The sequence below is a fragment of the Salmo trutta genome, chromosome 39 (assembly GCF_901001165.1).
Source record: "Salmo trutta chromosome 39, fSalTru1.1, whole genome shotgun sequence".
NCBI lineage: Eukaryota > Metazoa > Chordata > Actinopteri > Salmoniformes > Salmonidae > Salmo > Salmo trutta.
Genome location: NC_042995.1, coordinates 482501 through 499665, shown reverse-complemented (window position 1 = coordinate 499665; position 17165 = coordinate 482501). Strand labels below are relative to the sequence as shown.

Here is a 17165-nt window from a genome sequence, read left to right as displayed (position 1 = left end):
CACATTGATGCATGGTATTAGAGACAGCTCTATGGAGACTAGATACCCCACCATGATGCATGGTATTAGAGACAGCTCTTTAGAGACTAGAGACCCCACCATGATGCATGCTATTAGAGACAGCTCTATTGAGGCTAGATACCCCACCATGATCCATGGTATTAGAGAAGGCTCTATAGAGACTAGAGACCCCACCATGATGCATGGTATTAGAGACAGCTCTATAGAGACCCCACCATGATGCATGCTATTAGAGAAAGCTCTATAGAGACCCCACCATGATCCATGGTATTAGAGACAGCTCTATAGAGACCCCACCATGATGCATGGTATTAGAGACAGCTCTATAGAGACTAGAGACCCCACCATGATGCATGGTATTAGAGACAGCTCTATAGAGACTAGAGACCCCACATTGATGCATGGTATTAGAGACAGCTCTATGGAGACTAGATACCCCACCATGATGCATGGTATTAGAGACAGCTCTTTAGAGACTAGAGACCCCACCATGATGCATGCTATTAGAGACAGCTCTATTGAGGCTAGATACCCCACCATGATCCATGGTATTAGAGAAGGCTCTATAGAGACTAGAGACCCCACCATGATGCATGGTATTAGAGACAGCTCTATAGAGACCCCACCATGATGCATGGTATTAGAGACAGCTCTATAGAGACTAGAGACCCCACCATGATGCATGGTATTAGAGACAGCTCTATAGAGACCCCACCATGATCCATGGTATTAGAGACAGCTCTATAGAGACTAGAGACCCCACCATGATGCATGGTATTAGAGACAGCTCTATAGAGACCCCACCATTATCCATGGTAATAGAGACAGCTCTATAGAGACTAGAGACCCCACCATGATGCATGGTATTAGAGACAGCTCTATAGAGACCCAACCATAATCCATGGTATTAGAGACAGCTCTATAGAGACTAGAGACCCCACCATGATGCATGGTATTAGAGACAGCTCTATAGAGACCCCACCATGATCCATGGTATTAGAGACAGCTCTATAGAGACTAGATACCCCACCATGATCCATGGTATTAGAGACAGCTCTATAGAGACCCCACCATGATCCATGGTATTAGAGACAGCTCTATAGAGACTAGATACCCCACCATGATGCATGGTATTAGAGACAGTGCTATAGAGATTAGAGGCCCCACCATGATGCATGGTATTAGAGACAGCTCTATAGAGACTAGAGACCCCACCATGATGCATGGTATTAGAGACAGCTCTATAGAGACCCCACCGTGATGCATGGTATTAGAGACAGCTCTATAGAGACTAGATACCCCACCATGATCCATGGTATTAGAGACAGCTCTATAGAGTCTAGAGACCCCACCATGATGCATGGTATTAGAGACAGCTCTATAGAGACTAGATACCCCACCATGATCCATGGTATTAGAGACAGCTCTATAGAGACTAGAGACCCCACCATGATGCATGGAATTAGAGACAGCTCTATAGAGACTAGAGACCCCACCATGATGCATGGTATTAGAGACAGCTCTATAGAGACCCCACCATGATGTATGGTATTAGAGACAGCTCTATAGAGACCCCACCATGATGCATGGTATTAGAGACAGCTCTATAGAGACCCCACCATGATGTATGGTATTAGAGACAGCTCTATAGAGACCCCACCATGATCCATGGTATTAGAGACAGCCCTATAGAGACTAGAGACCCCACCATGATCCATGGTATTAGAGACAGCTCTATAGAGACTAGATACCCCACCATGATCCATGGTATTAGAGACAGCTCTATAGAGACTAGAGACCCCACCATGATCCATGGTATTAGAGACAGCTCTATAGAGACTAGATACCCCACCATGATGCATGGTATTAGAGACAGCTCTATAGAGACCCCACCATGATGCATGGTATTAGAGACAGCTCTATAGAGACCCCACCATGATGTATGGTATTAGAGACAGCTCTATAGAGACCCCACCGTGATGCATGGTATTAGAGACAGCTCTATAGAAACCCCACCATGATCCATGGTATTAGAGACAGCTCTATAGAGACTAGAGACCCCACCATTATCCATGGTATTAGAGACAGCTCTATAGAGACTAGAGACCCCACCATGATGCATGCTATTAGAGACAGCTCTATAGAGACCCCACCATGATCCATGGTATTAGAGACAGCTCTATAGAGACCCCACCATGATGCATGGTATTAGAGACAGCTCTATAGAGACTAGAGAACCCACCATGATGCATGGTATTAGAGATAGCTCTATAGAGACCCCACCATGATCCATGGTATTAGAGACAGCTCTATAGAGACCCCACCATGATCCATGGTATTAGAGAAAGCTCTATAGAGACTAGATACCCCACCATGATCCATGGTATTAGAGACAGCTCTATAGAGACTAGAGACCCCACCATGATCCATGGTATTAGAGACAGCTCTATAGAGACTAGATACCCCACCATGATGCATGGTATTAGAGACAGCTCTATAGAGACCCCACCATGATGCATGGTATTAGAGACAGCTCTTTAGAGACTAGATACCCCACCATGATGCATGGTATTAGAGACAGCTCTATGGAGACTAGAGACCCCACCATGATCCATGGTATTAGAGACAGCTCTATAGAGACCCCACCATGATGCATGGTATTAGAGACAGCTCTATAGAGACCCCACCATGATGCATGGTATTAGAGACAGCTCTATAGAGACTAGATACCCCACCATGATCCATGGTATTAGAGACAGCTCTATAGAGACTAGAGACCCCACCATGATGCATGGTATTAGAGACAGCTCTATAGAGACTAGATACCCCACCATGATCCATGGTATTAGAGACAGCTCTATAGAGACTAGAGACCCCACCATGATGCATGGTATTAGAGACAGCTCTATGGAGACTAGATACCCCACCATGATGCATGGTATTAGAGACAGCTCTATAGAGACCCCACCATGATCTGTGGTTTACATAATCTTTTAATGTCACCCTTAATATAGCAGAGAAAACCAAACACTGTCAGCCTCTAATCAGAAGCAGCCTCCAGCCACTCCACACTGGGAGATCCCCTTACACACACACTCAGGGAAACGTCACACACACACACACACAGGGGCATGGGCATGGGCATGGGCACACACACACACACACACACACACACACACACACACACACACACACACACACACACACACACACACACACTCAGGGAAACGGCACGGCACGGGCACACACACACACACACACACACACACACACACACACACACACACACACACACACACACACACACACACACACACACACACACACACACAGGGGCAACACATACAGAATACATGCACACTTGGACCTCATAGCAGACCATTTACCCTCTCCTTACTCCCTCCTCCCTGTTTAACGGTGTCATTCCAAAATGGAGGCAGATCAAAGTTGACACCAGACCACAAACACAGGGAGAAGTGGGAGAGGAGATAAATGGTGCCTGTGGTCTGACAGGGGAGAGGGAGGAATAGGGGATCAGGTTCCCTACAGCCCATAGTATTCGTTCTGTTCTGCTCTGCGGCCCCAAAAGACAAACACACCAGCCCTCCAGATGTTGTAAAACGTGGAATGGGACGTTCCCATTGAATTAGCGTAGTTACCTCAGAATCTGATTGGAGGATCTACTTGTCAGTCTTAAAACCTTCTGTTGATGTCAATTGCATGGCTGGATGGATGGATAAATACATGGATAAAAGATGGATGTAGTTCAATGCTGTGTAACCAACCTACTGTGTCGTACTGTACCGTATAAGTGTATCGTTTTGTTAACCAGTCTGATATATAGCATGTGACTTCACTACAGGTGAATACCTGGAGAAGATGTGGTCAGGACGGGATAAACCTGATATTAAAGGTGAGTTGGAAGGAACACCCATTACCTGAATATATATTTAGTATCTGAACAGTATATAGATGGTATTGAGATCTCTTCAGATCTCCTGTCACCACTGTGTCATCTCCTGTATATAGATGGTATTGAGATCTCTTCAGATCTCCTGTCACCACTGTGTCATCTCCTGTATATAGATGGTATTGAGAGCTCTTCAGACCTCCTGTCACCACTGTGTCATCTCCTGTATATAGATGGTATTGAGAGCTCTTCAGACCTCCTGTCACCACTGTGTCATCTCCTGTATATAGATGGTATTGAGATCTCTTCAGACCTCCTGTCACCACTGTGTCATCTCCTGTATATAGATGGTATTGAGATCTCTTCAGACCTCCTGTCACCACCATGTCATCTCCTGTATATAGATGGTATTGAGAGCTCTTCAGACCTCCTGTCACCACCGTGTCATCTCCTGTATATAGATGGTATTGAGATCTCTTCAGATCTCCTGTCACCACTGTGTCATCTCCTGTATATAGATGGTATTGAGATCTCTTCAGACCTCCTGTCACCACTGTGTCATCTCCTGTATATAGATGGTATTGAGATCTCTTCAGACCTCCTGTCACCACTGTGTCATCTCCTGTATATAGATGGTATTGAGATCTCTTCAGATCTCCTGCCACCACCGTGTCTGTTTGTATCTGCAGTGGAGAGGGACAGCATGTCAGACGTATGTGGCCTGGGACAGCACCCCCCCTCTCACCTGACCCCACCAACCCAGCTTGGAGGGTTACCCCTCAAGGTTGTACTAGGGGACCCCCAAACCCCCAGCCAGCAACAGGCCCTCCCCCACCCGTCTCAGCAGCACTCACCCCACGGCCAGCACCACCACAGCCCACCGCCCAGAGGCCAGGCGCCCCCTCCCGGTCCTCCGGCCTCCCTCCAACCCTTACTGGGCCCGGGCGGTCTCCTCTCCCCCCAGCTCAGCCCTCAGATGGTCAGGCAACAACTGGCCATGGCCCACCTCATCAACCAGCAGCTAGCTGTTAGCCGCCTGCTAGCCCACCAGCACGGTCCACAGGCCCTCCACCAGCAGCAGCACCAACAGTTCCTCAACCACCCACCCATCCCGCGCTCCTGCAAAGCCCCAGGAGGCCTCATCGATCCTGGGATGAATCCGTCGGCCGTGGAGGTCTGTCCGGACATCTACCATCAGGTCAGAGAGGAGCTGAAGAGGGCCAGCGTCTCTCAGGCTGTGTTTGCCAGGGTGGCCTTCAACCGCACACAGGTGAGACATCTACCTCCACTTCCACTTCTACTTCCATTTCTAAGCACTGAAACATCCACTTAAGTCGAATTTTCACTTAATCTCCCATTGACATCAATACATCAATGAAGTTAGGCTTCGCCCTTATAACTGTAAGGAGTGGCTGCGGGTCAGATTTTTTCACGATCTTTGGTCCACAGCACTAAAAGATCCGGAGCCCCCGAATCTTCTGCACATGTTTATAGTCTCTACTTTACACACAGAGAACAGGCTACTCCGAGAACAGGCTACTCAGAGAACAGGCTACTCCGAGAACAGGCTACTCCGAGAACAGGCTACTCAGAGAGCAGGCTACTCAGAGAACAGGCTACTCAGAGAACAGTCTACTCCGAGAACAGGCTACTCCGAGAACAGGCTACTCAGAGAACAGGCTACTCTGAGAACAGGCTACTCGGGCCAATGGTTCTGGTGTTGTTTAATAAAGTTAGATCAAAGCAGAATCAATGTCTGCCAGATCACATAATGATCACAGTATTCTACATAACACAACCCAATATAATAGCCTAGTATAACTTTACTGGACTGACAAAAACAACAGCAAATTGTTTTCTCATGTGGCCAAAACTCAACAGCGCCGCCAATTGGCAAAATATACAGGTAGGCTAGGCTGCAGTTTGTTAGCACCATCTGCTCTAAGATTCGTTCACTCAGTCATTCAACACAACACTGTAGGCTACTTCTAAACAACACTGTAGGCTACTTCTAAACAACACTGTAGGCTACTTCTAAACAACACTGTAGGATACTTCGAAACAACTGTAGGCTACCTCTAAACAACACTGTAGGCTACTTCTAAACAACACTGTAGACTACTTCTAAACAACACTGTAGGCTACTTTTAAACAACACTGTAGACTACTTCTAAACAACACTGTAGGCTACTTCTAAACAACACTGTAGGCTACTTCTAAACAACACTGTAGGCTACTTCTAAACAACACTGTAGGCTACTTCTAAACAACACTGTAGGCTACTTCTAAACAACACTGTAGGCTACTTCTAAACAACACTGTAGGCTACTTCTAAACAACACTGTAGGCTACTTCTAAACAACACTGTAGGCTACATTTAAACAACACTAGGCTACTTCTAAACAACACTGTAGGCTAATTTTAAACAACACTGCATCACTCAAGAAGATCTAAATGCATATCTCCATGAAACTGACTGAGATCAAATGGTTACTATGCAGAATGATACTGCATGGATGTTTCACCGGTAAAACTTTAAGAATTATCATGCACTATTAAATGCAGTGTTGTTTTTGTCTTCCAGTAACGTTACACTAGGCTATTATATTGAGTTCTGTCATGTAGAATACTGTGATCGTTATGGGATCTTGCCGACATTGATTCAGCTTTGATCTAACTTTATTAAACAACACCGTTCACCAGAGTAGCTGATACACATGTGGTCTGCACATGCGCAGAAGCTCCGGGGAGCTCTGGATCTTTGAGTGCAACGGACTACATATCCAGAAAAAGTGGGATCCACCAGAACTGTGACCACCGTAGTTTTGAAGGGTCTCAGAGTTGGTTTGTCATCAGTAGAGAACTGTCTAAACCCTAGCATGTCATATGAGAGTTCTGAAAGCTGAATATAATTCCACTGCACTGATACTGACTGTTGAGAAAGCCCAATACACTGACATAGGGACATTCCTACCTAAAGAGAGTAGAGTAGAGTAGAGTAGAGTAGAGTAGAGTAGAGTAGAGTAGAGTAGAGTAGAGTAGAGTAGAGTAGTGTAGAGTAGAGTAGAGTAGAGTAGAGTAGAGTAGTGTAGAGTAGAGTAGAGTAGAGTAGAGTAGAGTAGAGCAGAGCAGAGCAGAGCAGAGCAGAGCAGAGCAGAGCAGAGTAGAGTAGAGTAGAGTAGAGTAGTGTAGAGTAGAGTAGAGTAGAGTAGAGTAGTGTAGAGTAGAGTAGAGTAGAGTAGAGTAGAGTAGAGTAGTGTAGAGTAGAGTAGAGTAGAGTAGAGTAGTGTAGAGTAGAGTAGAGCAGAGCAGAGCAGAGCAGAGCAGAGCAGTGTAGAGCAGAGCAGAGCAGAGCAGAGCAGAGCAGAGTAGAGTAGTGTAGAGTAGAGTAGAGTAGAGTAGAGTAGAGCAGAGCAGAGCAGAGTAGAGTAGAGTAGAGTAGAGTAGAGCAGAGCAGAGCAGAGCAGAGCAGAGCAGTGTAGAGTAGAGTAGAGTAGAGTAGTGTAGAGTAGAGTAGAGTAGAGTAGAGTAGTGTAGAGTAGAGTAGAGTAGAGTAGAGTAGAGTAGAGTAGTGTAGAGTAGAGTAGAGTAGAGTAGAGTAGAGTAGTGTAGAGTAGAGTAGAGTAGAGTAGAGTAGAGTAGAGTAGAGTAGAATAGAGTGAGAGAGAGATGTAATGAGAGAATTAGAGTATGAAAGGGTACTTGGAGGGTCCTTGCTAAGAGACCTGACATTTGCGCGCGTGTTTGTGTCTCAGGGCCTGCTGTCTGAGATCCTTCGTAAGGAGGAGGACCCTCGCCAGGCCTCGCAGTCACTCCTGGTCAACCTCAAAGCTATGCAGAACTTCCTGAACCTCCACGAGAGCGAACGCGACCACATTTACCAGGAGGAGCGTGAACGCAGCATGAACCCCAACCTCAACCTAGGCAACCTGACCCCAACCAATCAGAACTCCAGCTCCACTGGCCAGCGACTCACACAGGTACACATACATACCCAGGTGTCCTCATGTACGTTGAATAGAAACACTAGGGAATAGCCACATCAGACACATCTACAACCACACCTGGGTTTAAATAGTATTTATATTTTCTCTCCAATACTTTGAGCATTTGATTGAGCCTACATGAAGCGCCAGGGTGGGTGGGTTTGCACATTTGGGATTTTTGCATTGGTTCCATTGAGTCTGGAAATCTCAGTGAAGTGAAGTTTAAGTATTTGAAAGAAAATAAATACTATTAGAGCCCAGGTCTGGCTACAACCCACATCACACACAGACACACCCCTGCCAGTACACTAACAGGTAAACACTGTAGTCACATCACACACAGACACAGCCCTGCCAGTACACTGACAGGTAAACACTGTAGTCACATCACACACAGACACACCCCTGCCAGTACACTGACAGGTAAACACTGTAGTCACATCACACACAGTCACACCCCTGCCAGTACACTGACAGGTAAACACTGTAGTCACATCACACACAGACACACCCCTGCCAGTACACTGACAGGTAAACACTGTAGTCACATCACACACAGACACACCCCTGCCAGTACACTAACAGGTTAACACTGTAGTCACATCACACACAGACACACCCCTGCCAGTACACTAACAGGTAAACACTGTAGTCGCATCACACACAGACACACCCCTGCCAGTACACTAACAGGTAAACACTGTAGTCACATCACACACAGTCACACCCCTACCAGTACACTAACAGGTAAACACTGTAGTCACATCACACACAGACACACCGTTGCCAGTACACTAACAGATAAACACTGTAGTCACATCACACACAGACACACCCCTGCCAGTACACTAACAGGTAAACACTGTAGTCACATCACACACAGTCACACCCCTGCCAGTACACTAACAGGTAAACACTGTAGTCACATCACACACAGACACACCCCTGCCAGTACACTAACAGGTAAACACTGTAGTCACATCACACACAGACACACCCCTGCCAGTACACTAACAGGTTAACAAATGCAGGCAATCTCTTTAGGGACTCAGTAACCTAGACGATTAGCCAGTCTTGCTCACTAAAACCTCTCTCTTTCTCCCCCCCATGCCCTCTTCTCCTCCCTGCAGCCCAAGCCCCCCCTGACCCAGGTCAGTGCTGAGCTGCCCCTGAAGATGGAGTCCCTGGTCAACATCAACATTACGTCTGGGATCTATGATGAGATCCAGCAGGAGATGAAGAGAGCCAAGGTGTCCCAGGCCCTGTTCGCCAAGGTGGCCGCCAACAAGAGCCAGGTCAGTCCACACATATACAGTATACCAAGGGTCACCAACAAGAGCCAGGTCAGTCCACACATATACAGTATACCAGGGGTCACCAACAAGAGCCAGGTCAGTCCACACATATACAGTATACCAGGGGTCACCAACAAGAGCCAGGTCAGTCCACACTCATACAGTATACCAGGGGTCACCAACAAGAGCCAGGTCAGTCCACACTCATACAGTATACCAGGGGTCACCAACAAGAGCCAGGTCAGTCCACACATATACAGTATACCAGGGGTCGCCAACAAGAGCCAGGTCAGTCCACACATATACAGTATACCAGGGGTCACCAACAAGAGCCAGGTCAGTCCACACATATACAGTATACCAGGGGTCACCACAAGAGCCAGGTCAGTCCACACATATACAGTATACCAGGGGTCACCAACGAGAGCCAGGTCAGTCCACACTCATACAGTATACCAGGGGTCACCAACAAGAGCCAGGTCAGTCCACACATATACAGTAATCAGGGGTCACCAACAAGAGCCAGGTCAGTCCATGCATATACAGTATACCAGGGGTCACCAACAAGAGCCAGGTCAGTCCACGCATATACAGTATACCAGGGGTCACCAACAAGAGCCAGGTCAGTCCACACATATACAGTATACCAGGGGTCACCAACAAGAGCCAGGTCAGTCCACGCATATACAGTATACCAGGGGTCACCAACAAGAGCCAGGTCAGTCCACACATATACAGTATACCAGGGGTGCTTAGTGGTTTCTGTTTGAAGCTGCCTAGCTAAAGGTGAATTACTGACCTCCAGTGATCAGGATGCTTAGTAAAATGTGTAAATATCTGTAAACAGCCATAACACACACACACACACACACACACACACTCATGTGCATGCCTACACATGCATGTAATGCACACAATCTCCCACACAATGGAGAATGTTATTTCTACTGGATTGATGAACTGTGGTGGATTTGATGGGAGGTAAGATCACATATCGGGGTATGTGGGCGGGGATGTCAAGCATGCGCTGGTTGTTTGGTACCACAGGCTGTGGTATCTGATTGTCAGCACCCGAGGCGAGGCGTACCATCATGTCTCCGTGGGCAGATAAACAATGTGGGCGTCCAGGGCCGGGTAGAGATAAAATAAACGTCTGTCACGCCAGCCAAAGGATATGGCATACGTGTGTGTGTGTGTGTGTGTGCTTACTGTATGAATGTGTGTGTCCTGGGTTACGGCTGTGGGTTCTTCAACAAATACATTGGTGTTTGTGTGCGTGTGTGTGTGTGTGTGTGTGTGTGTGTGTGTGTGTGTGTGTGTGTGTGTGTGTGTGTGTGTGTGTGTGTGTGTGTGTGTGTGTGTGTGTGTGTGTGTGCGTGTGTGTGTGTTTGTGTGTGTATGTGTGTCTGTGAGCATGTGTGTGCTGGGTTACACTGTGGGACCTCATCAAAGACACTCCAAATGCCTGCCCTCCTGAGTCCTCCGCGTCTGTTTATGTTAGAGGGACAGAGCATGCGGTATGTGGTGGCACATGAAGGAGAGGGATCCACTGGAGATGGCCATCTAGGAGAGGGATCCACTGGAGATAGCCATCTAGGAGAGGGAGACACTGGAGATAGCCATCTAGGAGAGGGATCCACTGGAGATAGCCATCTAGGAGAGGGATCCACTGGAGATAGCCATCTAGGAGAGGGATCCACTGGAGATAGCCATCTAGGAGAGGGATCCACTGGAGATAGCCATCTAGGAGAGGGAGACACTGGAGATAGCCATCTAGGAGAGGGAGACACTGGAGATGGCCATCTAGGAGAGAGATCCACTGGAGATAGCCATCTAGGAGAGGGATCCACTGGAGACTACCTCTGAGGGTTTAGAGCTTGAGGTAGTCACCTCATACCAGTACTTGGGAGTATGGCTAGACCAGGGGTGTCAAACTCATTTTAGCTCAGGGGCCACATGGAGGAAAATCTATTCCCAAGTGGGCCGGACCGGTAAAATCATGGTATATATAACTTAAAAACAACAACTTCAGATTGTTTTCTTTGTTTTAATACGATCAACATAAAGCTGGAGCCTGAGGACAGTGTGTCCACAATAGTACAAGCACAACATCACTATTAATCATAAAACACCTCAAGTTTATTTGAAAATTCTAAAGAAAAAGAACACACAAACACACAATGCCTCAGTGATTCACAGAAGTATATCACAGATCACAGAACTATATCAGGGTGTCTCATGCAGCACTTTAAGTGGGGTTGCATAGTTTAGTTGACTCCTGATACCTGGCATCTTTTAGCTTTCACCAGCACATCAATATCAGGCGTCACATCCTGAGTGGCAGCCAACTTCAGGATGTGATTCAAGTGCTTGTGCGTGAGCCTTGAGCACAGCTTTGTTTTATTTATGCTCATTACAGAGAACTTGCTCACAAAGACATGTGGTTCCAAACATGCACAACAGTTTTGCAGCGAGGGCTGTCAAGTTGGGGTAACCTGGCAAGAGATTCTGATAAAATGTGTCCAAGCCAGCTGCGGCAAATTTGCCCTTCATATCCGAGTCACACTGCAAGTCTATTATTTCAAGCTGACGGGCAGATCAGAGGGATTCACGGTGAATGGCAAAAAACGTTGAAGTCTTTCTCCAGTTCACCAAAAATCTGAAAGCGTTGCTCAAACTCCCGTAACAGTCCCGTTATTTTATCTTTGAACCGCTTCATGTCTGCCACATGTTGGGTCACGCACACATTTTTCAGACAGGAGAAGTGAGCTGCATCACCACCGGCGAGTTGCGTCTCCCACAATGTCATAATACTGCGTGACGACTTTGTTGCGCCCTTGCAGCTGTTTGTTCAAGTTATTCAGGTGCTCTGTAACATCCACCATAAATGCAAGGTCCTGCATCCATTCTGCGGAATGAAATTCTAACACTGGTTTGCCCTTTTCTTCCATGAACTGTTCAATTTCTTCTCGTAAATCAAAGAAACGCCTAAGCACAGCACCTCGGCTTAACCATCTTACCTCAGTGTGGTATGGCAGGCCATGGATGTGGTCTTTCTCTCTGAGAAGGCTGTCAAACTGACGGTGATTCAGGCTTCTGGATCGGATGAAATTAACAGTTTGGATGACCACCTTCATGACGTTATCCATCTTTAATGACTTGCAACACAAAGCCTCCTGGTGCAAAATACAGTGAAAAGTCCAAAAATCACGTCCTCCATTTGCAGATTGCACTTTCTCTCTGAACTTTGTCACAACGCCTGCTTTTTTTTCCCGATCATTGAGGGCGCACCATCTGTAGCCAGGCTGACAGCGCGGGACCAGTCCACTCCGACCCTGTCCAGCGCGCCGAAAATATCAGCTGCTGTCGTTGTATCTGTCATCGGCACCAACTCCACGAACTCCTCGGTGACGGTCAATGTGTCATCAACTCCGCGGATGAAAATGGCCAGTTGTGCAACATCTGTAATGTCCGTACTTTCATCAATTGCAACTGAAAACCCAATAAATGACTTTACTTTTTGCTTCAACTGGCTGTCCAAATCCACTGAAAGATCGGAAATCCTGACTGCAACTGTGTTTCTTGTCAGGCTGATATTTGCAAAAGCCTGGCGCTTTTCAGGGCACACAATCTCCGCTGCCTTCATCATGCATGTTTTTACAAATTCACCCTCACTAAATGGTTTTGAAGCCACTGCGATTTCATTAGCAATGAGGTAGCTAGCTTTCACTGCAGCGTCACTGATGTCTCGGCTGTGAGTAAACACAGACTGCTGTTTCTTCAGACCCGCCAGACCCGCGTCCACTTGTATCTTTTTTGACAGGGACATATTGGGGCAATGATGGAGCCAAAGCAAATAATGTTAGAAAGTAGAAGTCGTAATAAATATCGCGGGCAAAACAAAGTAGCTCATCCTGACTGGCTGCACTTGCTTGACCTACTTGCTCTGCTCCGGTATAAACAGTTTGCTTGCTTAACACAATTGCTATTGCGCCATCCAGTGGATGCAATTGGAACAGCAGTTTATTTTGAGAAATTGCAGCTCATTTTTATACTTTACAAAATCATCTCGCGGGCCGGATTAAACCCCTTTGCGGGCCTGATCCGGCCCGCGGGCCGGACGTTTGACACCCCTGGGCTAGACAGTACACTGTCCTTCTCTCAGCATATATCAAAGCTGCAGGCTAAAGTTACATCTAGACTTGGTTTCCTCTATTGTAATCGCTCCTCTTTCACCCCAGCTGCCAAACTAACCCTGATTCAGATGACCATCCTATCCATGCTAGATTACGGAGACATAATTTATAGATCAGCAGGTAAGGGTGCTCTCAAGCAGCTAGATGTTCTTTACCATTCGGCCATCAGATTTGCCACCAATGCTCCTTATAGGACACATCACTGCACTCTATACTCCTTTGTAAACTGGTCATCTCTGTATACCCGTCGCAAGACCCACTGGTTGATGCTTATTTATGAAACCCTCTTAGGCCTCACTCTCCCCTATCTGAGATATCTACTGCAGCCCTCATCCTCCACATACAACACCCGTTCTGCCAGTCACATTCTGTTAAAGGTCCCCAAAGCACACACATCCCTAAGTCGCTCGTCTTTTCAGTTTGCTGCAGCTAGTGACTGGAACGAGCTGCAATAAACACTCAAACTGAACAGTTTTATCTCAATCTCTTCATTCAAAGACTCAATCATGGACACTCTTACTGACAGTTGTGGCTGCTTCGCGTGATTTATTGTTGTTTCTACCTTCTTGCCCTTTGTGCTGTTGTCTGTGCCCAATAATGTTTTTACCATGTTTTGTGCTGCTATCATGTTGTTTTGCTACCATGTTGTTGCCATGTTGTGTTGCTACCATGCTGTGTTGTCATGTGTTGCTGCCTTGCTATGTTGTTGTCTTAGGTCTCTCTTTATGTAGTGTTGTGTTGTCTCTCTTGTCGGGATGTGCATTTTCACCCATATTTATATGTTATTTTTTATTTTTAATCCCAGCCCCCGTCCCCAAAGGAGGTCATTTGCCTTTTGGTAGGCCATCATTGTAAATAAGAATTTGTTCTTAACTGACTTGCCTAGTTAAATAAAGTTAATACAAAAAAAAAAAAATACAAATATAAAGATAGCCATCTAGAAGCCACTGGAAATGGCCACCTAGGAGAGGTGTGCTTGGGATATGTTATGATGTCTGTGTACAGCTCATCAGAACCCATCCTCTCGGTTTGGGTCAGAGACAGAGACAGATGGGGATTCATGTTTGGTTCGCTGTCTTTGTATGACTGGTTTTTGATGAGAGAGAATGGTTTGACCTGTGAAGTCTTTCGGTCTGAGGGTTGTACAGAGAGATCACATGATCACGGCTGGTCTGAGGGTCGTACAGAGAGATCACATGATCACGGCTGGTCTGAGGGTCGTACAGAGAGATCACATGATCACGGCTGGTCTGAGGGTCGTACAGAGAGATCACATGATCACGGCTGGTCTGAGGGTTGTACAGAGAGATCACATGATCACGGCTGGTCTGAGGGTTGTACAGAGAGATCACATGATCACGGCTGGTCTGAGGGTTGTACTGAGAGATCACATGATCATGGCTGGTCTGAGGGTTGTACAGAGAGATCACATGATCACGGCTGGTCTGAGGGTTGTACAGAGAGATCACATGATTAAGGCAGGAATAAGTCACGTGAGGATTCTTGAGGAAGACATAAATAGACTACTGTGGGTCTGGGTGGTTTTAGATTGGACCATCTAAGAAGTGTGTTATAGAATATAAATAAATGGGCTGTGTGTGTTTTCGCGCATGTTAGTGTGGTGTGTGTAAACACGTATGAGATACATGCTTGTGTGTCTGTGTGTGCGCCACTGCTGGTCTGGGGGGTAGGGTCTCTTATAGGCCTGGCTCTCAGTGAGGGGTCATGGCTCAGTGACCCCATCTGGCTGCATCTGGCCATGGCCCTCTCCGGAGAGACGGAGGGAGGGAGGGAGAGAGTGATAGAAAGGAGGGAGGTAGAGAAGGAGTCCTGATCAGGTTATGAACACTCGGTGCTGGAGGAGGCTGTGAACAAACAACAGCTGGTGTCAGTGCCTGGGTCAGTCTAGCGGAGATAATCAAATCTCTCTCTCTCTCACAGCCCCAAATCATTTTCATCTGGAACTTGTCTTTCGCTCGTTTTGCCCCAACCTGTTCTATAATGTCTCTACCCCTCTACATCTCCTTGTCCTTTCTCTCTTTCTCCATTTCCTCTATCACTCTGGTGCTGTATGTTAAGATGACCCGTCATCCCTCCCTCTCTGTCAGGGCTGGCTGTGTGAGCTGCTGCGTTGGAAGGAGAACCCCAACCCAGACAACCGGACTCTGTGGGAGAACCTGTGTACCATTAGAAGGTTCCTGACCCTGTCCCAGGCTGAGAGGGACATGGTGTATGAAGAGGAGTCCAAGCACCACTACAGTGAGAGGCTCCACACTGTCCTCCACATGTCTCCAGAACCACAGGTGAGAGACTCCACTGTCCTCCACATGTCTCCAGAAGCACAGGTGAGAGACTCCACTGTCCTCCACATGTCTCCAGAACCACAGGTGAGAGACTCCACTGTCCTCCACATGTCTCCAGAACCACAGGTGAGAGACTCCACTGTCCTCCACATGTCTCCAGAACCACAGGTGAGAGACTCCACTGTCCTCCACATGTCTCCAGAACCACAGGTGAGAGACTCCACTGTCCTCCACATGTCTCCAGAACCACAGGTGAGAGACTCCACTGTCCTCCACATGTCTCCAGAACCACAGGTGAGATACTCCACTGTCCTCCACATGTCTCCAGAACCACAGGTGAGAGACTCCACTGTCCTCCACATGTCTCCAGAACCACAGGTGAGAGACTCCACTGTCCTCCACATGTCTCCAGAACCACAGGTGAGAGACTCCACTGTCCTCCACATGTCTCCAGAACCACAGGTGAGATACTCCACTGTCCTCCACATGTCTCCAGAACCACAGGTGAGAGACTCCACTGTCCTCCACATGTCTCCAGAACCACAGGTGAGAGACTCCACTGTCCTCCACATGTCTCCAGAACCACAGGTGAGAGACTCCACTGTCCTCCACATGTCTCCAGAACCACAGGTGAGAGACTCCACTGTCCTCCACATGTCTCCAGAACCACAGGTGAGAGACTCCACTGTCCTCCACATGTCTCCAGAACCACAGGTGAGAGACTCCACTGTCCTCCACATGTCTCCAGAACCACAGGTGAGATACTCCACTGTCCTCCACATGTCTCCAGAACCACAGGTGAGAGACTCCACTGTCCTCCACATGTCTCCAGAACCACAGGTGAGAGACTCCACTGTCCTCCACATGTCTCCAGAACCACAGGTGAGAGGCTCCACTATCCTCCACATGTCTCCAGAACCACAGGTGAGAGACTCCAGCTCCACATGTCTCCAGAACCACAGGTGAGAGACTCCAGCTCCACATGTCTCCAGAACCACAGGTGAGAGGCCCGAGGGGAGAGGGGTCACCCCTGGCAAATACCTCACCGGTATACGGCTTGGACCCCCCATGAATTACATACTGGACACAATTGCAGCTGAAACTACAAACACAGAGTGTGCCCACAAAAAGCAAAGACTCTTCTCCTCAGTCCCTCAAAACAATTGTAGACAGATGTGAAGGACTTACAGTTTACCAGAAGTAAAAGTGTATGTAGTGTGCCGTTCAGTTTAACCATAAGCTTGTTGTATGTTAGAAGGACACTTGCGTGAAAGGGCCTAAACCAGTCCATCTTTCTATTCTCTCTCTCTTTCTTCTTTTAATAAATAAGCATCTTGGGAAGGATGTTGTGGTCACACCATGAACACATTCCTTCACTGCTCTCCTAGAATGTCTGGGACCAAAGCAGGGACATAAATCTGCTAAAAATACAAGCCTCATCTTCACTGATGGCG

At 47.3% G+C, this 17165-nt stretch overlaps 1 protein-coding gene across 1 annotated transcript in view; it reads left to right on the top strand.

Annotated features, from left to right (window-relative positions):
• Positions 1-17165, top strand: part of LOC115179200 (DNA-binding protein SATB2) — a 63291-nt gene that overhangs the window by 34744 nt on the left and 11382 nt on the right. The window contains exons 7-11 of the mRNA XM_029740581.1: positions 3884-3934; positions 4621-5201; positions 7687-7911; positions 9048-9212; positions 15517-15711. Coding sequence (XP_029596441.1) covers positions 3884-3934; positions 4621-5201; positions 7687-7911; positions 9048-9212; positions 15517-15711 — 1217 coding nt within the window. The remainder of the gene's footprint in view (positions 1-3883; positions 3935-4620; positions 5202-7686; positions 7912-9047; positions 9213-15516; positions 15712-17165) is intronic.